General features: G+C 43.3%; 2 protein-coding genes across 2 annotated transcripts in view; one reads left to right on the top strand and one right to left on the bottom strand.

Annotated features, from left to right (window-relative positions):
- Positions 1 to 462: 462 nt before the first annotated feature.
- Positions 463 to 17,124, bottom strand: LOC140207834 (uncharacterized). The gene is made up of 3 exons (XM_072276391.1): positions 16,007 to 17,124; positions 6,312 to 9,978; positions 463 to 995 (listed from the first exon to the last, which is right to left on the bottom strand). Exon 2 carries the CDS (start codon positions 9,568 to 9,570, stop codon positions 7,441 to 7,443), a length of 2,130 nt encoding a protein of 709 aa, XP_072132492.1. The 5' UTR covers positions 9,571 to 9,978; positions 16,007 to 17,124; the 3' UTR covers positions 463 to 995; positions 6,312 to 7,440.
- An 8,683-nt stretch (positions 17,125 to 25,807) lies between these two features.
- LOC140208553 (NACHT, LRR and PYD domains-containing protein 3-like) overlaps positions 25,808 to 27,310 on the top strand; it is a 124,318-nt gene continuing 122,815 nt past the window's right edge. The window contains exon 1 of the mRNA XM_072277300.1: positions 25,808 to 26,274. The gene's annotated coding sequence lies outside the window, so the exon portion shown is untranslated. The remainder of the gene's footprint in view (positions 26,275 to 27,310) is intronic.

The raw sequence follows: 27,310 nt of genomic DNA on the forward strand, positions 1-27,310 counted from the left end.
CTTCCTTGATTTATTCTTTTGCCAAACTGGGATGAACATTTGTTGCAGTTCATCCATGCAACCTTTAAATGCTTGCCATTGCATATCCACCGTCAATCCTTTAAGTGTCATTTGCCAGTCTATCTTAGCTAATTCACGTCTCATACCTTCAAAGTTACCCCTCTTTAAGTTCAGAACCTTTGTTTCTGAATTAACTATGTCACTCTCCATCTTAATGAAGAATTCCCCAATATTATGGTCACTCTTACCCAAGGGGCCTCTCACAACAAGATTGCTAATTAACCCTTCCTCATTGCTCAAAACCCAGTCCAGAATAGCCTGCTCTCTAGTTGGTTCCTCGACATGTTGGTTCAAAAAACCATCCCGCATACATTCCAAGAAATCCTCTTCCTCAGCACCTTTACCAATTTGGTTCACCCAATCTACATGTAGATTGAAGTCACCCAATATAACTGCTGTTCCTTTATTGCACACATTTCTAATTTCCTGTTTAATACCATCTCTGACCTCACTACTACTGTTAGGTGGCCTGTACACAACTCCCACCAGTGTCTTCTGCCCCTTAGTGTTACGCAGCTCTACCCATATCGATTCCACATCTTCCCGGCTTATGTCCTTCCTTTCTATTGCGTTAATCTCTTCTTTAACCAGCAACGCCACCTCACCTCCCCTTCCTTCATGTCTATCCCTCCTGAATATTGAATATCCCTGAACGTTGAGCTCCCATCCCTGGTCACCCTGGAGCCATGTCTCAGTGCACTTCCGGTCAGCCGGAATGGAATTACCCACCGAACTCCTCTTCTCCAAAAGTCTCTGTTGTCTCGACCCGGTCCTCTTTCCTCGACTTTGTGATCCCCCTCTGTGTGTTTTCCTCCGGATTTCAGCTGGGGTGTCCATCGCTCTGTTCGCTAAGCCGGCCGGTGTTTGCTGGTCCGTGAAATATACAGTGCGACCTTGCTTCTGTCTCGCATGTTGGGATGTAACCATTTCCAGTGCTAAAGAAAACCCAAAGAAAACTCTCTCTACCAGCATGTTAGACAGCGTGCAGCTTCGACGTGTTACCGTGAGAAAAAAAATACAAAAAATAACGGAAATTAAAAAGTAAAAGGAATAGATCGGATTGGCTGTACCAGGCTGCATGCACGACTGGTGCATGTGCAAGATATATCTTCAAGCCAACACTTTAGATAAAATTTTAGTATCAAAATTGAGTAAAGAGATAGGTCTATACGAAGAGCATTTAGTAGGATTCATATTCTTTTTGAGAATGAGCAAAATGGAAGCTCCGTAAAAAGACTCTGGTTGTCTTCTTTCCTGTAAGGGTAGAACATAAATGTGGTATAAGCAAGGAGGAAAAAGCCTAATAAAATTCTCCAGAGAATCCACCGGGTCCTGGGGATTTCCCAGAATGCAATTCTCAAATAGCCTGAGCAATTTCATCCTGGGAAATAGGTTGATCCAATTGCCTACGATCATCTAATGAAAGATTAGGAATATTTAATTGATCTAAAAAATTATTCATTGCAATATTATCATTAACAGAGTCAGATCTATACAATTTAGAATAAAATTCTCTAAAAGTTCATTAATTTCAAGGTGGTCAGTTGTCACGTCCCCATTAATTTTATGTATTTCTTTAATTTGCCGCTTGGCTGAAAATGGCTTCAATTGATTAGCCAGTAGCTTACCAGTTTTATCTCCGTGAATATGAAGTTGACTTCTATCTTTTAAAAGTTGGCTTTCAATTGGATATGTTAAAAGAAGATCATATTTAGTTTTAGTTTCAATACGTCTCTTATATGTTTCAGGATCAGGTACAGAAGCATATTTATGGTCCAGTTGCTTTAACTGATTGGCTAATTCATTTCTTTCTTTGTTAGCTTTTCTAATGATGTTTGCAGTATAAGAAATAATTTGACACCGGATGTACGCTTTAAAAGTATCCCATGTAATCAGGCTAGACGCCTCTTCCAACGTATTTTCTTCAAAAATAAAGAGTAATTTGATTCTCCATAATTTTTTTAAAAAATCCTCATCGGATAACAGAGTTGAATTAAATCGCCAAAATCTACTCATGGGGATAGGACCAGGAAGATTTAAAGATAGAATTACAGGAGAGTGGTCAGAGATAGCAATCTCTTTATATTCAATTGATCGAACTAATGGAATCATTTGACTATCAATAAAAATAAAGTCAATCCCGGTATAAGAATGATAGACATGAGAGAAAAAAGAATACTCCCTGTCCGTCAGATGAAGAAATCGCCAAGCATCAACTATACCACATTTAGTTAGAAAAGATTGGATAAACAAAGCTGATTTATTAAGTGTGGCTGGTTTAACAAATGAGTGATCAAATACTGGATCTAACCAGCAGTTAAAATCTCCTCCCATCACAAGGGCGTAAGTACACAAATCTAGCAAATATGAAAATAGACGCTCAAAAAATCCTGGATCATCTACATTGGGGGCATAAACATGAGCAAAAACAATCAACTTACTGTCTAAACTCCCTGATACAATAACGAAACGACCATTAGGGTCCGAAACAACTTTATGCTGAATAAAGGGAACTGTAGTATCTACAAAAAATCGAAACTCCACGGGATTTTGCGTTAAACGAAGAGTAGAATTCCTTACCCTTCCACTCAGTAAAAAAAACGTAAGGTATCACAGCTGTGTATGTGTGTTTCTTGTAAAAAAAAATAATGGGTGCTTTCATTTTCTTAATATAAGCAAACACTTTGTTCCTTTTGGTGGGGTGATTCACCCTTTCACATTCAAACTAAACAGGTGAATATTTCGAACCATTTTAAATACCAATCAACATGTAATTAAAAGATCTGGCCATAAGTTATTAAAACTAGAAAGCAAACCGTAAAGTAAGGTATTGAAACAAACAATCATATATTCAACCCAACACAGCTCCCAGAGAGAAATAGGCCCTACCCCCTCCCCTACCCAAAGCGAGAAAGCTGACCAATAGACAGTCAGTGAGCTAAGAACTAAGTACCGGCCCCAAAAAATCCTGTTGACAGAAAGAACTCCAGTCCTGCGATGTCATTATGTCCCTACCAACACACAACATAAAAAGTAAAACAACTTAGTATTTGAAAATGTGAAAGGATCAATTTAAACAAATTCAAAGAAAGCTGTATTAAAAGAAAGCCTCAAAAAGGGATAAAATAAAGTAGTATCAAAAAATATATGACAAAAGACAATATATGAACAGCCAAAACGTAACCTTATTTCAAATTCATATTAACAGAAGAAAAAAACTTGATCAAATAAGAAGTATAACAGTTTTAGAATTCATCCTTCAGAAACTCTTTTGCATCTTCAACTGAATTTATTCTTTTTCGCAATCCGTTCTTCAAAACAATACTCAGACGTGCGGGGAACTGGAGAGATGGTTTATACCCTTTATTATAAAATTCCGACATAACTTCTTTATATTTCATGCGATCAGCCAAAACTTCAGGTGAATAGTCTTCCACAAATCTAACCTTGCAATTTTGGAAATCGATCATTCCTTGTCTCCGGGTATGGTGAATTAAAAGGTCCTTCATACGAAATTCATGAAAGACTAGTCTGATCGATCTGGGTTTCGCCACCAAGGACAATGGCTTCAAAGTCAGAGAGCGAGAAGCTCGATCGAGCTTCAGCTCAGATGTGAATAAAGCAGGGAAAATCTGCTTCAGAAAGTTTGCAAAAAACTTCGTAGGGTCAGCGCATTCAATTGATTCTTCAAGACCCAGGATTCGCAAGTTATTTCTCCTATTTTTATTTTCGAGACTGATGATCCTTCTCAGCATTTTATCATTGGATAAAGATAACTCTTTGCAGAGTTTAATTGTATCTTCAGTGTCCTCTTCAAGTATCATTAGCTTCGCAGTATTCTCCTGAATTTGGTTCTCATGCTCAAATAAAGTTCGCTGAATTGTATCCAATTTGCTGTTAAGCCGTTGAAACTCTTCACAGAATTCCTACTTTTGCCGTTTAAGGAAGTCACTGATTGAATCCAAAGTGACTGCGGATTCATCTTCTGTTTCTCTTTCTTTTGCAAACGCTTTGGTTCTTTTCCCAGCCACAGTAAAGCAGTATTGAAGTTTTATAATAAGGTTTCAAAAAAAAAAGACTGGTAGGAGACAATTAAGTAAACAAGGTAGGAGCAATCGAAAAGCGGCCAACAGGGCTCTGACTGCTTCTTATATCTAACATCTGCTTCCTTCTTCCACTTGACGAGTTGCCTCGCGTGTTTCGTCAGCCACGGTTCCCTTTTCCGACCATTTTTTCCTTGCCTCAGTGGGACAAACCTATCCTGAACCCAGCACAAGTGGTCCCTAAACTTCCTCCACATTACTTCTGTGCTTTCACCTTTCAACACCTGTTTCCAATTTACTCTCGCTAGTTCCTGCCTCATCCATTCATAGTTAGCCCTTCTCCAGTTAAGCACTTTCCCATTTTGTCTGTTTTTATCCTTTTCCATAGCTATGCTGAAGCTAAGGGAGTTGTGGTCACTCTCACCAAAATGCTCCCCCACCAAGATGTCTGCCACCTGACCAGGTTCATTACCCAGAACTAGATCCAGTATGGCCTCTCCTCTCGTCGAACGGTCCACATACTGTGTCAGGAATCCTTCTTGAACACACCTGACAAATTCAGCCCCATCTATCCCCCTTGCAGTCAGGAGGTGCCAGTCAATATGAGGGAAGTTGAAATCACCCATAACTACAACCCTGTATTTCCTGCACCATTCTAAAATCTGCCTGCTTATCTGCTCCTCGATGTCCCGAGGGCTATTTGGGGGCCTATAGACCACTCCCGGCACAGTGATTGATCCCTTCCTATTTGTGACTTCCACCCACACCGACTCAGTGGACACCCCCTCTGCAGCGACCTCCCTTCCTACAGCTGTGATACTATCCCTGATCAGTAATGCTACTCCCCCCCTTTTCTACCTCCCATCCTATTCCTTTTAAAACACCTAAACCCCGGTACCTGCATCAGCCAATCCTGCCCTTCCTCCAGCCAAGTTTCAGTAACGGCCACAACATCGTAGTTCCACGTACTGATCCATTTTCTAAGTTCATCCCCTTTATTCCTAATACTCCTGGCATTGAAATAGACACACTTCAACCCCTCGAACTGGCTACATGTATGTTTTGTCCCCTGCCTGCCCTTCCTCAGCAACTCAGAACACATAGCATCATGCCCTTGTCCTTCTACCCTCATCTCTGCACTCACATTCTGATTCCCACCCCCCTGACAAACTAGTTTAAACCCTCCCCAACAGCTCCAGCAAACCTGCCCACCAGGATATTGGTTCCTTTCCAGTTCAGGTGCAGCCCGTCCTTGTTGTACAGGTCAGACCTTCCCCAGAAGAGATCCCAATGCTCCAGAAATCTGAACCCCTGCCCCCTGCACCAACTCTTCAGCCACGCATTCAACTGCCATGACTTCCTGTTCCTACCCTCTCTGTCTCGTGGCACAGGCAGCAATCCTGAGATTACCACCCTTGAGATCCTGCTTTTTAACTTTTTTCCTAACTCCCAATATTCTTACGCTCCAAAGAATAAAGACCTAATTTGTTCAACCTTTTGCTGTAACTTAGGAGATGAAATCCAGGCAACATTTTAGTAAATCTCCTCTGTACTCTCTCAATTTTATTGACATCTTTCCTATAATTCAGTGATCAGAACTGTATACAATACTCCAAATTTGGCCTTACCAATGCCTTGTACAATTTCAACATTACATCCCAACTCCTATACTCAATGCTCTGATTTATAAAGGCCAGCATACCAAAAGCTTTCTTCACCACCCTATCCAAACGAGACTCCACCTTCAGGGAACTATGCACCATTACTCCTAGATCCCTCTGTTCTACTGCATTCTTCAATGCCCTACCATTTACCATGTATGCCCTATTTTGATCACTCCTACCAAAATGCAGCACCTCACATTTATCAGCATTAAACTCCTTCTGCCATCTTTCAGCCCACTCTTCTAAGTGGTCTAAATCCTGTCTGCAAGCTTTGAAAATATTCTTCATTATCCACAACTCCACCTATCTCAGTATCATCTAATACTTACTCATCCAATTTACCACCCCATCATCCAGATCATTAATATATATGACAAACAACATTGGACCTAGTACAGATCCCTGAGGTTTAGTCATCAGAGACAATTGTGCTGTCCCTCACTTCCCACATCCTACAATCAGAGCACTGGACTGTCCTATCTACTGCCTCCATTACCAACTCCTAAGTTAATCAAAATAATTAAAGAAACATACCCAGCCTTACCTTACTGGGAGCAAGCTCGTCCTCTGCCTCTTCTCGCCGAAACCTCTCGAGCCAAAGCCTCAAAGCTCCACTCCTTCACTGGCCCACTCACTCACTGGCCGCTCCGCTTCAGCTACCCCTCTTTTTACTTGTTTGTTGAGCTTCTCAATTTACAATTGCCCAATCAAATTGCTTGGTCCCCTGACCTTGATTGCCCAATCAGCTGCATTCTGAGCTGTTCAAATTTTGATTGACATGATTGCACAATCCAACTGCCAGAACCTCTCGAGCCAAAGCCTCAAAGCTCCACTCCTTCACTGGCCGCTCTCCACTCCAGTCCATATAAAACTCCAGTCCCAATAAAGGTGAATATGCAGCAGAAGAAACTCCTCCCATGCTCAGTGACCAGGGTGCAGACTGGGTGTGGTGAGCAGCAGCAATAATTGCAGAGTTCAGCACCAACAGTCACTCTCAAAATTGCATTCAGCAACGGTGATGGACAAATATCCAGCAAGCAGCTTATTGAAACATTCCAGTACTATGTCACAAGTGTAACATGCTGTGAGGTTTCACTGCTAATGGAATGGCCTCTCTGCAATGCATCACTGCTGAGGTAACGGCTTCTCTGTAGCAGCAATGTTTAGGTTACGACTAGAGACAACAGGGTTTTGGAACGCAGGGCTATCCAATGAGAGAAATGTTGTTCTTTCTTGGGAGTCTGGAAGAGAGATTTTTGCAGTCTTTTGCCGGGGAGCGATGAGAAGACATGAATGGAGAGATTGGGCCTTTCTTCTTCATTATTTTTTTTACTCGTTCTATAGTCAAAGTTAGAAACTATAAAGCCCAAACGTTTAATCACAGATTATGTACCGTTTGTTTTCTCAGGGTACTGATTTGTAACAGGGAACACATCAAGCAGCATCCACCCAAACAAGATTTCTTAAGACTGGCCGGGCTGGGGGGGGGGCTATCACCCCCTATATTAAGCTGCCAGTCAAAGTGAGAGTTACATCAGGTTAGAATACTGAGTGAATCGCTTCCCACATTCACAGCTGTCGAACGGCCTCTCCCCACTGTCAACCCAATGATGCACATTCGGTGCAGAGTGCTCAGAGAATCTCCTCCCAAAGTCTGAGCAGCTGATCGACCTCTACTCGGTGTGAACTCGCTGGTGTTTCTGTAGATTCGATGACCGAGTGAATCCCTTCCCACACACTGAGCAGCTGAATGGCCTCTCCCCTGTGTGAACACGCTGGTGTCTCTGTAGATGAGATGACCGAGTGAATCCCTTCCCACAGTCTCGGCAGGTGAACGGCCTCTCTCCAGTGTGAACTCGCTGGTGCATCAGTAGTTGAGATGACGAAGTGAATCCTTTTCCACAGTCTGAGCAGGTGAACGGCCTCTCTCCAGTGTGAACGTGCTGATGTACCTTCAGTTGATATGACTTAGTGAATCCCTTCCCACAGACTGAGCAGGTGAACGGCCTCTCCCCAGTATGAACTGACTGGTGTGCCTGTAGTTCAGTTGACCAAGTGAATCCCTTCCCACAGACTGAGCAGGTGAACGGCCACTCCCCAGTATGAACTGACCGGTGTGCCTGTAGTTCGGATGCCTGAGTAAATCCTTTCCCACAATCTGAGCAGGTGAACGGCCGCTCCCCACTGTGAACTCGCTCGTGTCTCTGTAGGGTGCATGACTGAGTGAATCCCTTCCCACAGACAGAGCAGGTGTACGGCCGCTCCCCACTGTGAACTCGCTGGTGTGCCATTAGGGCGGATGACTGAGTGAATCCCTTCCCACAGTCTGAGCAGGTGAACGGCCTCTCCCCAGTGTGAACTCGCTGATGTACCTTCAGTTGGGATGAGGAAGTAAATCCCTTCCCACAGTGCAAGCAGGTGAACGGCCTCTCCCCAGTGTGAACTCGCCTATGTGCCTTCAGTTGGGATGAGCAAGTGAATCCCTTCCCACACTCTGAGCAGGTGAATGGCCGCTCTCCAGTATGAACTCGCTGGTGTACCTTCAGTTCAGATGACTGACTGAATCCCTTCCCGCAGTTCGAGCAGGTGAACGGCCGTTCCCCGGTGTGAACTCGCTGGTGTACCTTCAGTTCAGATGACTGAGTGAATCCCTTCCCGCAGTTTGAGCAGGTGAACGGCCTCTCCCCAGTGTGAACTCGCTGATGTACCATCAGTTGGGATGAGCAAGTGAATCCCTTCCCACACACTGAGCAGGTGAATGGCCTCTCCCCAGTGTGAACTCGCTGATGTACCTTCAGTTTGGATGAGCAAATGAATTCTTTCCCACAGTCTGAGCAGGTGAATGGCCTCTCTCCAGTGTGAACTCGCTGATGTACCTTCAGTTGAGATGACGAAGTGAATCCCTTCCCACAGTCTGAGCAGGTGAACGGCCGCTCTCCAGTGTGAACTCGCTGATGTACCTTCAGTTCAGATGACTGAGTGAATCCTTTCCCACAGTTTGAGCAGGTGAACGGTCTCTCTCCAGTGTGAACAGACGAGTGTACTTGCAGGTGGGATGATCGAGTGAATCCCTTCCCACACACTGAGCAAGTGAATGGCCTCTCCCCAGTGTGAACTCGCTGATGTACCTTCAGTTGGGATGAGCAAGTGAATCCCTTCCCACAGTCTGAGCAGGTGAATGGCCTCTCTCCAGTATGAACTAGCTGATGCACCTTCAGTTGGTATGAGCAAGTGAATCCCTTCCCGCAGTCTGAGCAGATAAACGGCCTCTCCCCGGTGTGAACTCGCTGATGTACCTTCAGGTGGGATGAGCAAGTGAATCTATTCCCACACATTGAGCAGGTGAACGGCCTCTCCCCAGTGTGAACAGACCAGTGTGCTTGTAGGTGGGATGGCCGAGTGAATCGCTTCCCACACACTGTGCAGGTGAATGGCCTCTCCCCAGTGTGAATTCGCTGGTGTCTCTGTAGATGAGATGACCGAGTGAATCTCTTCCCACAGTCTGGGCAGGTGAACGGCCTCTCCCCAGTGTGAACTCGCTGATGTACCTTCAATTGGGATGACAAAGTGAATCCCTTCCCACAGTCGGAGCAGGTGAACGGCCTCTCCCCAGTGTGAACTCGCTGATGTACCTTCAGTTGGGATGACAAAGTGAATCCCTTCCCACAGTCGGAGCAGGTGAATGGCCTCTCCCCAGTGTGTACTGACTGGTGCCTCAGTAGGTGAGATGATTTAGTAAATCCCTTCCCACAGTCCGAGCAGGTGTACAACCTCTCCCTAGTGTGAACTTGCTGGTGAGCCATTAGGTCAGATGACCGAGTGTATTCTTCCCCACAAATTCAGCAGCTGACCAGCCTCTGCCCAGGGTGAACCGACTGGTGTGTCCACAGGTGGGATGACCGACTGAATCCCTTCTCACACACAGAACAGGTGAATGGCCTTGTCCCAGTGTGAACTTGCTGATGTACCTTCAGTTGAGATGACCGACTGAATCCATTCCCACTGACTGAGCAGGTGAACGTGTAGGTCCTTGTGTAAAATGACGGGCGTGCCAGTCTGTCAGATGATCGAGTGAATCCCTCGTCACAGTCCGAGCACAAAGGATGATCAAGTGAATCCCTTGCTCCACTTCTTAAATATCCGGCTAGAGACAGCAAAACTGGCTTGCTGTGTTCGAGATTCCCATAGACAAATTCCTTGTCATTTTTAACCTGTAAAAATATTTACAAAATCCATCAATGGGTGTAAGACAGTATTTCAGATGAGATCACTTGAGTTGTCAAGGTGTGATCTGGCATCACACTATTACAGTGAGGTTCAATCCAAGTTCGAGAGAGAAATCATCTTCTAACTGGGCACAGTGCTGGTATCTAGAATGACCAACATATTCTCTGATACTGTTCCTGTCTCGATAACAATGGGAATTTCTGCCATCTCCAATCTGTGACCTGGCTCAGTTTGACTCTGTCTATTCGTATTATTCCCTGTTCCCACTGAGCTGCATGGATGACTGGTAGGAACTGAAACACTCTCACACAAATAGCTGGCAGTGCATTCCACGCACCCAGCACTCTCTGTGTAAAAAACTTACCCCTGTCATCCCCTCGGTATCTATTTCAAAGCACCTTAAAACTATACCCCCTCGTGTTAGCCATTTCAGCCCTAGGAAAAAACCTCTGGCGATCCACACGATCAATGCCCCTCATCATTTTATACACCTAAAAAAGGCTCTAAACATAAACAAGGAAATTATACATTGCCTTGAGGATTTGTTAAAAGTGTACAAAATTATGACGGTATAGATAGGGTAATTGCAAACAGCTTTTTCCACTGAGGTTGGGTGGGATGATGACCAGAGGTCATGGGTAAGTGGGGAAGGTGAAAATTTAATGGGAACATTTGGAAAATCTCTTTATTGAAATGGTTGTGAGAGTGTGGAATGAGATGCCAGCACAAGTGGTGAATGTGAGCTCGGTTTCACCATTTAAAAGAAGTTCGGATGGGAGCCTGGATGGTAGGGGTATGGAGGGTGTTACATACCTCAAGGAGATGTGATTTTTTTTGTGAGAACAATGTAATGCTCTTTTGGAGGTCACCTGATGTAATTTTCCCGCCGATGTGAGGTCACGTGAGGACATTTTCACCATGGGTATATAAGGGAAGACCTCAGATGACGCAGTTAGTTTTTAGTTTTTAGTTTTCCAGCTAGAACGTGCGTCTGTGTCTCCGTTTCTATTGCGTATTTGTTTTTATGACGCAGTTTCATTTTTAAAACGGCATGTTACGTTCTGTTTGAAGGTACAATAGTGCTGGACTGGAAATTTTTGCTAGATGTGTTGATGTACCTTTTTCCAGCAGTATTGGAGAGTGAAGACTTTTTCGAAGTACAGGACCCGAAGGACTAAGAGAAATCAGGAATGTTTGGCAGCTTAATAAATGATCGACCTTATTGAGTCTTTGTTGAAGGAGTAGCGACCTGCATCGAAGATAACTCATACCAAAAGAGCAAGGTAGTTCATGCAAGGTGCTCTCTAGAATTTATGGTCTGTTGTTTTAAGCCGTTTATTTCCTGCATCATGAATCCTTTGGTCAGAACAAACAGGAAAGTCGTGTCAATGAAGAAGTCCTTCTCCAGAGAAGTCTCTCCCAATTGAATGTATAAATCTGTTGGACTTTCGAATTTACCATTTTAAGAACCGTATTTGACTTTACCACTTTATGTACTGTTTTCACATTTAACGCTTTAAGAACCAGTGCCAAGTGACGATTTGTTGAACGGCTGCATAACTTCCGGTTAAGGTTTTTGTTTGTTTTTATATTGTTTATCCGTGTTTAATAAATGTTTGGTTGTTTTCCTATAACCTGTCTCGATTGATATTCATTGTTGCTGGTTACATAACATAATTTGTGGGGGCTCAGCCAGGAGATGTTCCGATTTTGAGGTTAAGTGCTGATAATTGCCATTCTGATTTGGAAAAGGAAAATACCCGATTTTTTTGAGTTGGATTGGTGTGTGAGTGGTATTCGGCAACAATGAATATTAACGAGTTTATGGACATGCCTGACTCGGTGTCTTTAGTGAATGCAAAAAAACCTGAGGTATTGGAGATTGCGAGGAGGTTGGATATTAAAGGAATTACAAAGAATACCACAAAGGCTTTAATACAAAGAAAATCGCTGAGCATTATATTAATTTGAAAACTTTTGATGATGAGGTGTTAGATAGGTTTCCAATGACTAATCTGGAAATGCAGTTGCACCTTGAACAGTTGACGTTTGAAAGATTTAAAGTGGAAATGGCCAAAAGAGAGGCTAATTAAAAAAGGGCATTTGAAGAAAGGGAAGCTGAAAACCGGAGGAAATTTGAGTTTGAGATGGAGAAATTAAGGATGGGAAATCAGTCTTCTGGTTCTAAGAAACAGTTTATTGCTAGTCGTGAGGTTATTTTGGCTCCTCCATTTAATGAAGCTGAAGTGGACAAATATTTCCAGCATTTCAAAACCGATGCACTGAGTTTAAAGTGGCCGAAAGAGCAATGGCCGCGTGATGTTACAAAGTGTAATTAAAGGCAAGGCACAACAAGTTTATACAGCTTTAAATGCTGAGCAAGCACTGGATTATGATACTGTTAAACAGCATATATTAAAGGCATATGAGTTGGTTCCGGAAGCGTATAGAGAAAGATACAGAAATTTGAAGAAATCTGTGGAAAAAACTTATGTAGAATTTGCCTATGAGAAATCTATGTGTTTTGAGAGATGGGTTTCCTCTAAAAATGTGAATGGGGAGTTTAATACATTAAAAGAGTTCATTTTACTGGAGGAATTTAAAAGAAGCATTCCTGTTGAAGTGAGAACATACTTAAATGAAAGGGACACTGCTACATTGCAGGAGATTGCTAAATTAGCTGATGAATATGCTTTAATTCATAAGAATAAATTTTCTGCAGGTAAAATTTTTAAAAGGAAAAATAGCACAGAGAGTCAATGTAAACCAGAAATTAAACCTGAAGTGAGTGAGAAAAGTAAGGATGAAGGGAGACATGTGAAGGAAAGACATTTTTGGTATTATTTGTAATTATTGTAAGAAACCTGGACATGTAATAGCTAATTGCTTTTGATTGAAAAAGAAAGAGAAAGAAGCCGACCCAGATGCTTGTGTGCAGCATATTGAAACACCTTTAAATTCACAGGGTTTAGAAAACATTAATGAAGATGTGTCAGAGTCTGACCAAGTTAAGAGGGGATATGAAACTTTTATAACAGAAGGATTTGTATCCTTGAAAGAAGGATCTAATTCAGTACCAATAAGAATACTTAGAGATACTGGAGCTTCTCAATCACTAATATTAGACAGTGTGCTAAAATCTGAAGTCCGAAGTCTGACTAAAGTCTGACATTGTGAGGTAAATTATATAAGAGGAGTTGGGAGTGCCCTCATGCCAGGACATTTGCATAGAGTAAATTTAAGGTCAGGATTAGTTACAGGGATTGTTAAAGTAGGGCTACAATCCAGTTTAACTGTGAATGATGTTTCTCTTTTGTTATGGAATGATTTAGCATGTGGACAAGTTTTTCCTGAAGTGCATTTGAAAATAAATTCAAATTCTGAGGAACCACAGAGGGAATCTAACACAGATTCTTCCTGTGTTGTAACAAGAGCTATGGCTAAAAAGACTGATGTACAGGATGAGGTTGTTACCCATGACAGTTCAACTCAAGATTCGAATTTTGAGGATGTATCAGAAACTTTCTTACCTACGTTATTTGATCAGGATTTTGGTGGTAAGTCTGACCAGGAAGATTTGTCTTTATCTCGGAAGGAGATGATAGCAGAAGAACAAGCTCTTTCAGATAGTGAAATTGAAAAAGTACCAGTGGGATATTATTTTGAAAAGGGACTATTAATGAGAAAGTGGAGAGCACCTACAATTCCTGCTAGTGAGGAATGGGAGGTTAATCATCGGGTAGTAGTTCCTAAAGTTTATCGAAATGAGGTTTTAACTATGGCTCATAGTATTCCTTTGGGTGGTCATCTAGGTGTAAAGAAAACTATGAACAAAGTTTCTAAACATTTTTATTGGCCTAGTTTAAGACAAGGTGTAGCGACATTTTGCAGAACGTCCCATACATGTCAAATTGTGGGTAAACCTAATCAGGTTACTCCAGTGGCCCCACTGCAACCAATTCCAGTACTTGGTGAGCCGTTCTCAAAAATCATTGTAGACTGTGTAGGTCCTTTGCCAAAAACTAAACCTGGACATCAATATTTGTTAACTATTATGTGCACAGCGTCTAGGTTTCCAGAGGCAGTACCTCTTAGGAATATAACAGCCAAAACTGTGACAAAGGGTCTTATAGTTTTTTTTACTTATTTTGGGTTGCCTAAGGAAATACAACCGGATCAAGGTAGTCATTGTATGTCTGGATTGTTTCAGCAAATAGTTTATAAACTGGGAGCAAAACAGATTATCTCATCAGCCTATCATCCAAAATCACAAGGAGCCTTGGAGAGATTTCATTCTACATTAAAAACTATGATTAGGACATATTGTGTGGAAAATGAAAAAGACTGGAATGAAGGTATACATTTACTACTTTTTGCAGTATGAGAGGCAGTACAGGAATCATTAGGTTTTAGTCCTTTTGAACTTGTGGTTGGGCATAGAGTTTGAGGACCTTTGGCCTTGTTGAAAGAACAGTGGATTAATAAAGAGGTACACACTAGTTTGCTAGATTATGTTTTTTTTTAATTTAAAGAAAGATTATATAAAGCTTGTAGCTTGGCAAAGGAAATTTTAAATTAGCTCAAGAGAAGATGAAGACTTGGTATGATAAGGAAGCTAGGATGAGGTCATTTAAGCCTGGAGATAAGGTGTTGGTTCTTTTCCCAGTGCAAACGAACCCATTACAAGCTAAATTTCATGGTCCTTATGAGATTAAGTCTAAGGTAAATGATGTAGATTACGTGATAAAAACCCCAGATCGGAGAAAGACAACACAGCTGTGTCATATAAATATGATAAAACCATATTAAGAGAGAGACTGCTGCTATGACTATTGTGATCAATAATGAGTCTGATCTTGATAAAACCTTAAGGGATGATTCATCTGAAACTCATTTTAAACTCAACATTATTTCAGCCACGTTACCAAATTCAAAAATTCTAGAAAATATTTATGGAAAATTAGCTTATTTACAGCCAGAGCAGAGACAGCAGATGAAACAGTTAATTTTTAAATACAGAGATTTATTTCCAGATGTTCCTAGAACAGCCACTGTAGCTACAGTTGATGTAGATGTTGAGATGCAAAACCCATAAAACAACATCCGTATCGAATGAACAGGGAAAAATGTGAACTTGCCAAATAAGAAATTAAGTATATGTTAGAGAATGATATTATTAGACACTCTAATTTGAATTGGAGTTCACTGTGCATTATGGTGCCTAAGCCAGATAATAGTATTAGGTTTTGTACAGATTACAGGAAGGTGAATGCTGTGACAAAAACTGATGCATATCCAATCCCTAGGGTAGATGATTGTGTGGATAAAGTTGGACAAGCCAAATTCCTTACAAAGATTGATTTGTTAAGAGCTTATTGGTGTGTTCCATTGACAGATAGAGGTAGAGAGATTTCAGTATTGGTAACCCCATCTGGGTTATATGAATATAATGTTCTTCCATTTGGGATGAAGAATGCACCAGGTACATTTCAGAGGATGATTAATAGCATGATTCAGGGATTAAAAGATACAGATGCCTATATTGATGATTTAGTTACAGGAAATAATACGTGGAAAGCACATATTACTGCGGTGGGGAAATTATTTGACAGACTTTCAAAAGCTAACTTAACTATTAACTTAGCTAACAGTGAATTTGGTCAGGCCACTGTGACCGTTAAGGAAAAGGGTTAAGGAAATTAAACTTCAATTTAGTAACACAGTTCAATGTTACAGGAGTACAATATTCTGATCACTCATATTAAGGGTAAAGACATTGTGATCACTGATCGTTTATCTAGATGTTAAATGTACAATGAAAAATTGTTTTTATGGAGTGGTATTTTAAAATTTGTAACACTCCTACTGTATATTAGTTTGTAAAGTGCTGAAAGATAAGACTGTATATATTGTGTATGTTGTAAGTTTTATACCTTTGTATAAATTGTTAATTGTTAAAATTTTGTTCTTTGAGAGACCAATATGTTTATTTTGGAGGAAGGTGTTACATACCTCAAGGAGATCTGTGATTCTTTTTTTGTGAGAATGATGTAATGGTCTTCTGGAGGTCACCTGATGTAATTTTCCCGCTGATGTGAGGTCACATGGGGACACGTGCACCACGGGTATATAAGGGAAGACCTCAGTTGACGCAGTTAGATTTTAGTTTTTAGTTTTCCAGCTAGAACGTGCGTCTGTGTCTCCGTCTCTGTTGCATATTTGTTTTTATGACACAGTTTCATTTTTAAAAAGGAGTGTTACTTTCTGTTGCAAGGTACAACAGAGCTGGATTGGCAATTTTTGCTAGATGCACTGATGTACCTTTTTCCAGCAGTACTGGAGAGTGAAAACTTCATCGAAATACAGGATACGAAGGATTAAGAGAAGTTGGGAATGTTCGGCAGTTTAATAAAGGATCGACCTTATTGAGTCTTCGTTGAAGGAGTAGCGACCTGCATCAAAGATAACTCATACCAAAAGAGCAAGGTAGTTCATGCAAGGTGCTCTCTAGAATTGACGGTCAGTTGTCTTAAGCCGTTTATTTCCTGCATCGTGAATCCTTTGGTCAGAACAAACTGGAAAGTCGTGTCAATGAAGAAATCCTTCTCCAGAGAAGTCTCTCCCAATTGAATGTATAAATCTGTCGGACTTTAGAATTTACCATTTTAAGAACCGTATTTGACTTTACCGTTTTAAGAACTATTTTCGCATTTAACGCTTTAAGAACCAGTGCTGAGTGATGATTTGTTGAACGGCTGCATAGCGGTTAACTTTCAGTTAAGGTTTTTGTTTGTTTTTATATTGCTTATCTCTGTTTAATAAATGTTTGGTTGTTTTTATATAACCTGTCTCGATTGATATTCATTGTTGCCAGTTACGTAACAAGGGCAATGGTCCCGGTGCAGGTAGTTGCATTAGACAGCTTAAATGCTATTTCAGCATTGACCAGATGGGCCAAATAGCCTGTTTGTGTACTGAACCTCTCCATGTTTCTATGACAGAGAAGCTGGATAAACATGTTTGGAAGGGAAAAGGTAGGAGTGACAACGGAGCAGCAATGGGAGGAGTTCGGGAGCTGAGTGATCGATACATCCCAAAGAAGTGGAAGCATTGGAAAGGCAGAAGGACACAACCGTGGCTGAAATGAGAAGCCACAGCCAACATAAAAGCCAAAGAAAGGGCAAAAACAGAACAAAAACTATTGGGAAGCTTTTAGAAACCAACAGAAGACGACAAAAAAAAATGTCAAATGAGCTCAGGGCGTGGAATTATGATACTGTAGTCCTGAGCCTTGGTTGTACCACAACAGAGGAACAAAATATCCCGGGCCTCAATATCGCTTGAAAACCAAGTTTCCCTGCACCAGTTACCCTTCAACTTTTATTTTGGCAGGCACATACAAACTCTACACCTTCAAACTTCACTTCTGAAGGCCTCCCACTTACCAAGTACTCCTTTGCCAGAAAACAGCCTGTCCCAAACCATACTTGTCAGATCCTTTCTGAGACCTTCAGAATTGACCCTTCTCCAATTTAGAATCTCAACCCGTGGTCCAGACCGCTTTTTTTCCATTTTTACTTTGAATCTCATGGCATTATGATCACTAATTTATGTCACCAGCCCTGGATCATTTACTAACAGATTATTGGACACTCCTACATCAGGAATTCTGCATACTGAATAAGAGCACATTTGACAAACTCTACCCCATCTAGTCCTTTTACAGCATGGGAGTCCCAGTCAATATATGGAAAATTAAAATCACTTACTGAATCAACCTTTGTTTCTTGGCATTGTCCTTGATCTCTGTAGAAATTTGTTCCTCTAAATCCTTCAGACTATTGGGTGCAACCAAGTCCCAATAATGACTACAATATCATAATTTTCTGTCCTGAGCTCATCTGGATTTCCTACGATGCCTCTTGCATTGTGATATACACAGCTCAGCATATTCATCGCTCCATGCTCAACCATTTGATTGCTGACTCTACCGGAGGTCTGAACAACATCTGACTGGTGTCAAGAAAACAAACTCTCCCTCATTGTCACAAAAACAAAGGAGCAGATTGTGGACAACAGGAGGAATGGAGACAGGCTAAGCCCTATTGACATCAGTGGATCTGGGGTTGAGAGGGTGAACAGCTTTTAAGTTCCTCGGCATAAACATCACCAAGGATCTCACATGGTCTCTACATACCGGCTGTGTTATGAAAAGAGCACACCAGCACTTCCTTCACCTCAGATGGTTGAAGAAGTTTGGGATGGGGCCCCAAATCCTAAGAACTTTCTACTGGAACACAATTGAGAGCATCCTGACTGGCTGCATCACTGCCTGGTATGGGAACTGTACTTCCCTTAATCGCAGGACCCTGCAGAGTGTGGTGTGGACAGCCCAGCTCATCTGTAGATGTGAACTTCCCACTATTCAGGACATTTACAGAGACAGGTGTGTAAAAAGGGCCCAAAGGATATTGGAGACCCAATTCACCACAACCACAAACTGTTCCTGCTGCTACCATCCAGGAAATGGTAACACAGCAAAAGGACCAACAGGCTCCGGGACATCATCTTCCACCAGACCATCAGACTGATTAATTCATGCTGATACAATTGCATTTCCACATTACATTGCCTGTTCTATGTACAAACTATTTATTATAAATTACTATAAATTACACATTGCACATTTAGAGGGAGACGTAATGTAAAGATTACTCCTCCTCATGCATATTAAGGGTGTACTGTATGTAATGAAGTCAATTCAATTCACCCTCTCCACTACTTGTTCTGTCATTCTGGCTCCCATTCCCCCTTCAAATTATTTTAACCACAACACCCCTCTCCCCACACTAGCACTACCAAGCCTTACCACTGGGATATTAGTCCCCTCTTGTTCTTTTGCCCTAACTAGAAACATGGAAAATAAGTGCAGGAGTAGGCCATTTGGCCCTTCGAGCCTGCACCGCCATTCAGTATGATCATGGCTGATCATCCAACTCAGAACCCCGCCCCAGGCTTCCCTCCATACCCCCTGATCCCTTTAGCCACAAGGGCCATATCTAACTCCCTCTTAAATATAGCCAATGAACTGGCCTCAACTGTTTCCTGTGGCAGAGAATTCCACAGATTCACCACTCTCTGTGTGAAGAAGTTTTCTCTCATCTCAGTCCTAAAAGGCTTCCCTTTTATCCTCAAACTGTGACCCCTCGTTCTGGACTTCCCCAACATCGGGAACGATCTTCCAGCATCTAGCCTGTCCAATCCCTTCAGGATGTTATACCTTTCAATAAGATGCCCCCTCAATCTTCTAAATTCCAACGAGTATAAGCCTAGTTGATCTAGTCTTTCATCATATGAAAGTCCTGCCATCCCAGGAATCAATCTGGTGAACCTTCTTTGTACTCCCTCTATGGCAAGGATGTCTTTCCTCAGATTAGGGGACCAAAACTGCACACAATACTCCAGGTGTGGTCTCACCAAGGCCTTGTACAACTGCAGTAGTACCTCCCTGCTCCTGTACTCGAATTCTCTTGCTATGAATGCCAGCATACCATTCGCCTTTTTCACCGCCTGCTGTACCTGCATGCCCACTTTCAATGACTGGTGTATAATGACACCCAGGTCTCGTTGCACCTCCCCTTTTCCTAATCGGCCACCATTCAGATAATAATCTGTTTTCCTGTTTTTGCCACCAAAGTGGATAACCTCACATTTATCCACATTAAATTACACCTGCCATGAATTTGCCCACTCACCTAACCTATCCAAGTCACCCTGCATCCTCTTAGCATCCTCCTCACAGCTAACACTGTCGCCCAGCTTTGTGTCATCCACAAACTTGGAGATGCTGCATTTAATTCCCTCGTCTAAGTCATTCATATATATTGTAAACAACTGGGGTCCCAGCACTGAGCCTTGTGGTTCCCCACTAGTCACTGCCTGCCATTCTGAAAAGGTCCCGTTTATTCCCACTCTTTTTAAGTAACTAAACCCCTATCACCCCCTTGACTTTCCTCTGCCAGGTAATGCCCCCCAACAGTTTCTAAAGTGGTCCACCTGCTGTTGTGTGGGATGGCCACAAGAGTACTCTGCGATGTCTAGTTAAACTCATTCTCCTTCCTCACTCTGACCCAGTTTCCTGTGTCCTGCACCTTGGGTGTAACTCACCTCTCTTCATTTCATATCCATCACCCCCTCCAACTGCTGGATGATCCAGAATTCATCCATTTCAAGCTGCAACTCCTTAAAGTGCAGGGTTACAAGCTGCAGCTGGATGCACATCTCGTAGGTGAGGGCATCAGGGACACTGGAGGTCTCCCCACCTTCCCACCAATGTACCCTCTAATTTGTAATGACCTGTATACACATAAATCTTGTACTGTCCATTTTTTTACCCAGTGACAACATGTGCACAGTGAATTTTATATAGAGAGATATTCATTTTAACAGCTAGCAAATCACTCTCGATAAGAACTTTGATGTGCTCTGGGTTTGATCGAGTTCATCTGCACTCTCACACAACCTCTGTAGCAGGCCTGTAACGGGTAATGAAGGATTTTCTCACCAGAGCTTTTGCACATCATCAATATGTCATTTGCTTGCTAAATTATGCTTCAAAAAGTCAAGATTTCCAAATATCATTCCACTTCTTCCCACTTGTAAATTCTCCAGCAACTTTTGCATCACCACAATACACACAGGTGACACCAGTTTCTGTATTGTACATAAATATTTCCCCTGAACCCTCCCCCAGGTGACTGACGGTGGTGAACTCAGTGATGGCAATGCCAATGAATATGAAGGGAAGGGCAGTAGTCTGTCTCATTGGAGTCTGGCACATTTGTGATGTGAAAGCTACTTGTTGCCCAAGCCAAAGGTCTTTGATATCATTATGTACCCAGAGAGAGTGGGTCAAAACATGTCCCTGTCATTTGGAACCTGATCCTTTTTTGGTATTTCACGAGACTCTGACAAGCATTTGATCCCGGCTAAATGACGAACATTGTCTTTTGTCTCTCTTTTAGCTAGACGTGCAGTACTCCTTAAGTGGAGAGATGAAGTTCCCCGTACCCATGTTCAATGGCTCAGGGATATTATGTCTTCTTTAGATCTTGAAAAGATATTAATAGCAAAAGGATAGTGAGGGATAAAATTGATCCCTTAGAGAATCAGAGTGGATGGGTATGTGTGGAGCCAAAAGAGATGGGGGAGATTTTGAACAATTTCTTTTCTTCGGTGTTCACCAGGGAGAAAGTTATTGAATTGTGTAAGGTAAAGGAAACAAGAAAGGTAGTTATGGAAAGTATAATGATTAAAGAAGAGGAAGTACTGACGCTTTTAAGGAATATAAAAGTGGGTAAGTCTCTGGGTCCGGACAGGATATTTCCTAGGACCTTGAGGGAAGTTAGTGTGGAAATAACAGAGGCTCTGACAGAAATATTTCAAATGTCATTGGAAACGGGGATGGTGCCGGAGGATTGGCGTATTGCTCATGTTGTTCCATTGTTTAAAAAGGGTTCTAAGAGTAAACCTAGCAATTATTGACCTGTGAGTTTGACGTCAGTGGTGGGGAAATTGATGGAAAGTATTCTCAGAGATGGTATATATAATTATCTGGATAGACAGTGTCTGATTAGGAACAGGTAACATGGATTTGTGCATGGAAGGTCATGTTTGACAAATCTTATTGAACTTTTTGATGAGGTTACTAGGAAAGTTGATGAGAGTAAAGCGGTGGATGTTGTCTATATGGACTTCAGTAAGGCCTTTGACAACGTTGCACACGGAAGGTTAGTTAAGAAGATTCAATCGTTAGGCATTAATATCAAAGTAGTAAAATGGATTCAGCAGTGACTTGATGGGAGATGCCAGCAAGTTGTGGTGGATAACTGTGTCTCAGATAGGAGGATGGTGACTAGTGATGTGCCTCAGGGATCTGTACTGGGTCCAATGTTGTTTGTCATATATATTAATGATCTGGATGATGGGGTGGTAAATTGGATTAGTAAGTATGCAGATGATATTAAGATAGGTGGAGTTGTGGATAATGAAGCAGGTTCTCAAAGCTTGCAGAGAGATTTAGACCAGTTAGAAGAGTGGGCTGAAAGATGGCGGATGAAGTTTAATGCTGGTAAATGTGAGGTGCTACATTTTGGTAGGACTAATCAAAATAGGACATACATGGTAAATGGTAGGGCACTGAAGAATGCAGTAGAACAGAGGGATCTAGGAGTAATGGTGCATAGTTCCCTGAAAGTGGAATCCCATGTGGATAGGGTGGTGAAGGAAGCTTTTGGTATGCTGGCATTTACAAATCAGAGCATTGGGTATAGGAGTTGGGATGTAATGTTGAAATTCTATAAGGCATTGCTAAAGCCAAATTTGGAGTATTGTATACAGTTCTGGTCACTGAATTACAGGAAAGATGTCAATAAAACTGGGAGAGTACAGCGGAGATTTACTAAAATGTTGCCTGGGTTTCATCTCCTAAGTTACAGAGAAAGGTTGAACAAGTTAGGTCTTCATTCTTTGGAGCATAGAAGGTTGAGGGGGGACTTGATAGAGGTATTTGAAATTATGAGGGGGATAGATAGATTTAATGTGGATAGGCTTTTTCCATTGAGAGTGAGGGAGATTCAAATAAGAGGACGCGAGTTGAGAGTTAAAGGGCAAAAGTTTAGGGGTAACATGACAGGGAACTTCTTTACTTAGAGAGTGGTAGCTGTGTGGAACGAGCTTCCAGCAGAAGTGGTTGAGGCAGGTTCAATGTTTTCATTTAAAGTAAAATTGGACAGATATATGGACAGGAAAGGAATGGAGGGTTATGGGCTGAGTTCAGGTCGGTGGGACTAGGTGAGAGTAAGAGTTCGGCACGGACTAGAAGGGTTATACGGTTACCATCCACTTTTTAATTCAGATATAAAGTTCCATAAGGTATGGGGACCTTTTCTTGAATATTTTCATAATTCTCACGTGGATTGACAAGTGTATGTTTTTTCTTCCCTTGATAGTCAGATCCTGCATTTCCAGCTTTCTTTGATTCTTTGTTTAGTTAGCAGGCTGCTTTTTTTATTAGTGATTTCTCTTTTTACTACAATATATAGATCTGGGGTGATAAAAGTTTATCTCAAATGTCCTTTTAAATACTTATATTATAATAGTTGGCTTGGAGTTGGATCGTGGGTGGGTTGGGTGCTTTCCTTTCTAATTTTTCATTTTTAATATGGGTGACTTACTCATTTATTAAGACATGTATTATTGTTATTTTTTTCTGTATTGCAATGATCCCTCTATTTACACTATTGATTTTTTTCTTCGACACTGTTTGTAGAAAACTAAAAAAAATTTTAAAAAACATGTTCTCACGGGTAGAAAGTCCAGAACAAGAGGGGGTGGAACAAGCAACAGACACAAAATGCTGGGGGAACTCAGCAGGCCAGGCAGCATCTATGGAAAAGAGTACTAATGCTGAGTTCCTCCAGCAATTTGTGTGTGTTGCTCGGATTTCCAGCATCTGCAGATTTTCTCTTGTTTGTGACTGGAGGCAGAACAAAGGTGATTTTCACAACAGCTGATGTAAAAGATTTTGTTCCCTTTCTCCGAGTTCCCGATCCTTGCATTTAGACAGCTGGAGCTCAGCTCTGTCTGAGAGACCCATCGGTTCCCATTCCCTCATCAGCCGGAAGCTCCCCGGGGCCCGTGTACGGATGGTGGGGCTGAGAGAGAGGGAAGAGAGCAGGACTGTCCCGGGATTGCGGGTCACGGAGTCCGGAGTCACAGCAACTACCCGAAGTCGGTGTTGAAAACGCCGCCCGGTGAGACCCCCAACCCGGAGACCCCTTCTCACCTCAACCGATCATCCGGGGCCTTTTGTGCCCCGCGCGCTGGTGAGCTCGAGCTTGGTCGGTTTAACGGCTGGGCTACGAATCACGTGACCAGCCCCTCCCCCACCGCTGTCAACAGAGGATTCACGCGCTGCGCTATTCCCATTGGTACGAAGCAGTGTCAATCACTGCTTCCAGCCAATAGCGGAGGCGGACCAGCCGAGAGGGCGTTACCTCCGCCGACACCGTCTCCCGAACTTTCCGTCACGGCGGGACAACCGTCAAAGTAAATGTCCGCTTTCTGATTTATTTCCATTTCCCTCCGAGGGAAGTTGGGGCGTTTGTGAAGCGTCTCCTGCGGCCGGAGTCTGATGTGTCGCTGAGAGGTAGGAGGAGACCGCTCGGCCCGTCGGTTTGATGCCGGTTCCCCGGGGAGGGAGAGGATGAAGACGGTGAGAGAGGGGGCGGACAGGATGTTTGTCCCGGTGGGGACAGGAGGGGCTCATCTGTGGAAATGTCTGAGCCCACGGTGGTGGCGATTCACCACATTGGGGGGCAAACACCGGCAGACTGTTGCCCTGCAAGCGGGGCCGATGGTCCGGGCAAAGTGACAATTATTTGTGTTTTGTTGAGACTGTACCGGGAATATGGTGTAAAATCCCGCTCCCCACACTAACACGGGTCACACAGACCAAAGAACAAACTGCCGGAGGAACTCAGTGGGTCGGGCAGCATCTGTGGAGGGAAATGGACCGTCAACATTTCGGGCCGAGACCCTCCCTCTGGACTGAGAGTGGACGGGAAATAGTCCGAGAAAAGAGGTGAGGGGTGGGGATGGGGCAAGAGCTGGGGAGTGAGAGGTGGATCCAGGTGAGGGGGAGGTGGGAAGGTGGAAATAGTGACGGGGTGGGAGGTGAGTGGTTGGGGCAACACGGGGCTGCAGAAGATGGAAATTAATTCCACAGAGGATTAACAAAGAGGTTGGAGAGTATTTGTTATGGAGAGTGCAATGAAGATTCACCAGACTGATCCCTGGAGTGGTGGGGTCATCATGTGAAGAAAGATCAAATGCGATAACCCTTTCATTTAGAGAATCGAGGACTGAGAGGTGAACACATTGAAATGCACAACATCATTACCGGCTGAACCAGGGATCCCAGTCTCTGAAAAAGGGGGTGGACTGACCGGGACTGAGATGAGGGGAAATGTCTCCACTCCGAGGGGGGTGAATGTCTGTAAATCTCCACCACAGAGGCCGGTGAAGACTCAGTGATCGGAGGAATGTGAATAGAAACAAGTGTTAATAAACATAGAACTCTGTGACCCGGGGGGGGGGGTGGAGAGGAAGGGACAGGGAAGATATGGAGGGAAAAATTAAAAATGTTGCTGAAATAATACGGGAAATAATGAAATAAAGTGGGAAACGCGTCGGGCAGCGTGTGAGGGGCGAGGAGACGTCACCGGGTCACGTGATCCCGTTTTGCCGCAGAGATGCGGCATCTGCAAACACCAGGAATTCTGCAGATGCTGGAAATTCAAGCAACACACATTAAAGTTGCTGCTGGACACAGCAGGCCAGGCAGCATCTCTAGGAAGAGGTACAGTCGACGTTTCGGGCCAAGACCCTTCGTCAGGACCAAATGAAAGAAGAGCTAGTAAGACATTTGAAAGTGGGAAGGGGAGGGGGAGATCCAAAATGATAGGAGAAGACAGGAGGGGGAGGGATGGAGCCAAGAGGTGGAAAGTTGTTGGCAAAACGGATATGAAAGGATCGTGGGACAGGAGACCTAAGGAGAAGGAAAAGGGGGAGGGGAACTCAGAGGATGGGCAAGGGGTATAGTCAGAGGGACAGAGAGAGAAAAGGAATGTGTGTCTATAAATAAATAAATAAGGGATGGGGTACGAGGGGGGGTGGGGCATTAGCGGTAGTTAGAGAAGTCGATGTTGATGCCATCAGGTTGGAGGCTACCCAGACGGAATGTAAGGTGTTGTTCCTCCAACCTGAGTGTGGCTTCATCTTTACAGCAGAGGAGGCCGTGGATAGACATGTCAGAATGGGAATGGGATGTGGAATTAAAATGTGCGGCCACTGGGAGATCCTGCTTTCTCTGGCGGACAGAGCGTAGGTGTTCAGCGAGTCGATCTCCCGGTCTGCGTCGGGTCTCGCCAGTATACAGAAGGTGCTGTGGGAGGAAGTGCACGGGCATGTGTAGCACTTGTTCCGCTTACAAGGATAAGTACCGGGAGGGATCTCCCAGCCCGCCCGCGCAGCATCCCTGGTTTGGTTCCGAGGCCCCGCCCACCGCGCTGATGACGCGCAGACGACATCGCGCATGCTCAGTACGGGCAGGGCGGTGTTGTTTTCCGTCCTTTGTTGAAGTGAGTCGGCGGTGGGATCGGGATCGGGATCCGGGAACGGATTATTCTCTGCGGGACAACACCGACAATTTCCATTCGGTGAGTATTGAAGTCGGCCCCGAGTGGGGGAGGTCTGATGTTGGGCAGTGAGTCCCTTTAACTTTTCGAATTCAAACAAGAGAAAATCTGGAGTTGCTGGAAATCCGAGCAACTTCCGCAAAGTGCTGGAGGAACTCAGCAGGCCCGGCAGCACCCAGGAAAAGAGTACAGTCGCGTTACCGGCCGAAACCCTTCGGCAGGACAGGAGAATAAAAGGTGGGGGTGGGAAAGGGAGAGAGAAACACAAGGTGATCGGTGAAACCTGAAGGGGGAGGGGATGAACTTTCCCGAACTGGCGGCCTCGCCTCGCTTCCTTGACAGAATCTGCCGGGGTCGGTCCGGGTCGTGAGACCTTCACACCGAACCGTCTGAGATGAGCCGCCGCTCAGCCCCTGTTGTTCTGGCCCTGTTAGCAGGATGACATAAAACATATTTCTATAATGTTACTGACCAAGAATCGTATAATTTGTTTTCCGTGTGTTATCTGAATGCACTTGCCTGTGATGCTTCTACAAATCAGTGTTTTTCTCTACCTGTAACTTCCCGTACTTGCGCACTTGTCAATAAATTCAACAGGACCTGAGAAATCTCAGTGAGATTTGATTAGTGACGATCATCTTGGCAGCTCGGTTGGCCAAATGTAAAGATACAGGACACTGTTAAATGTAAGACGCTGAACAGTGTTGATGATCAGAGGGTTCTTAAAATTCATCGCTCCCTGAAAATGACTGCACAGATTGATCGGGTGCTTAAGAAGCCAAATGGCATGGTTGTCTTTATTAGTCGAGACATTGAGTTCAAAAGTCTGGAAGTTGTGTTGTAGCTTTATAAAACCCTGAGGGTGGCCTCATCTTGGCACAGGAGGAGGCGATGGGTTGACACGTCGAAACGGGTAAAAAAGGAGGGCATCTCCCTCGTCCTGGAATGAAAAGCCTCATACTGAGAGCAGATGCGGCGGAGACGGAGGAATTGTGAGAAGGGGATGGCATTTTTTTCAAGAGACAGGGTGAGAAGAGGAATGGTCCAGGTAGCTGTG

The sequence above is a fragment of the Mobula birostris genome, chromosome 13 (assembly GCF_030028105.1).
Source record: "Mobula birostris isolate sMobBir1 chromosome 13, sMobBir1.hap1, whole genome shotgun sequence".
Classification (NCBI taxonomy): domain Eukaryota; kingdom Metazoa; phylum Chordata; class Chondrichthyes; order Myliobatiformes; family Myliobatidae; genus Mobula; species Mobula birostris.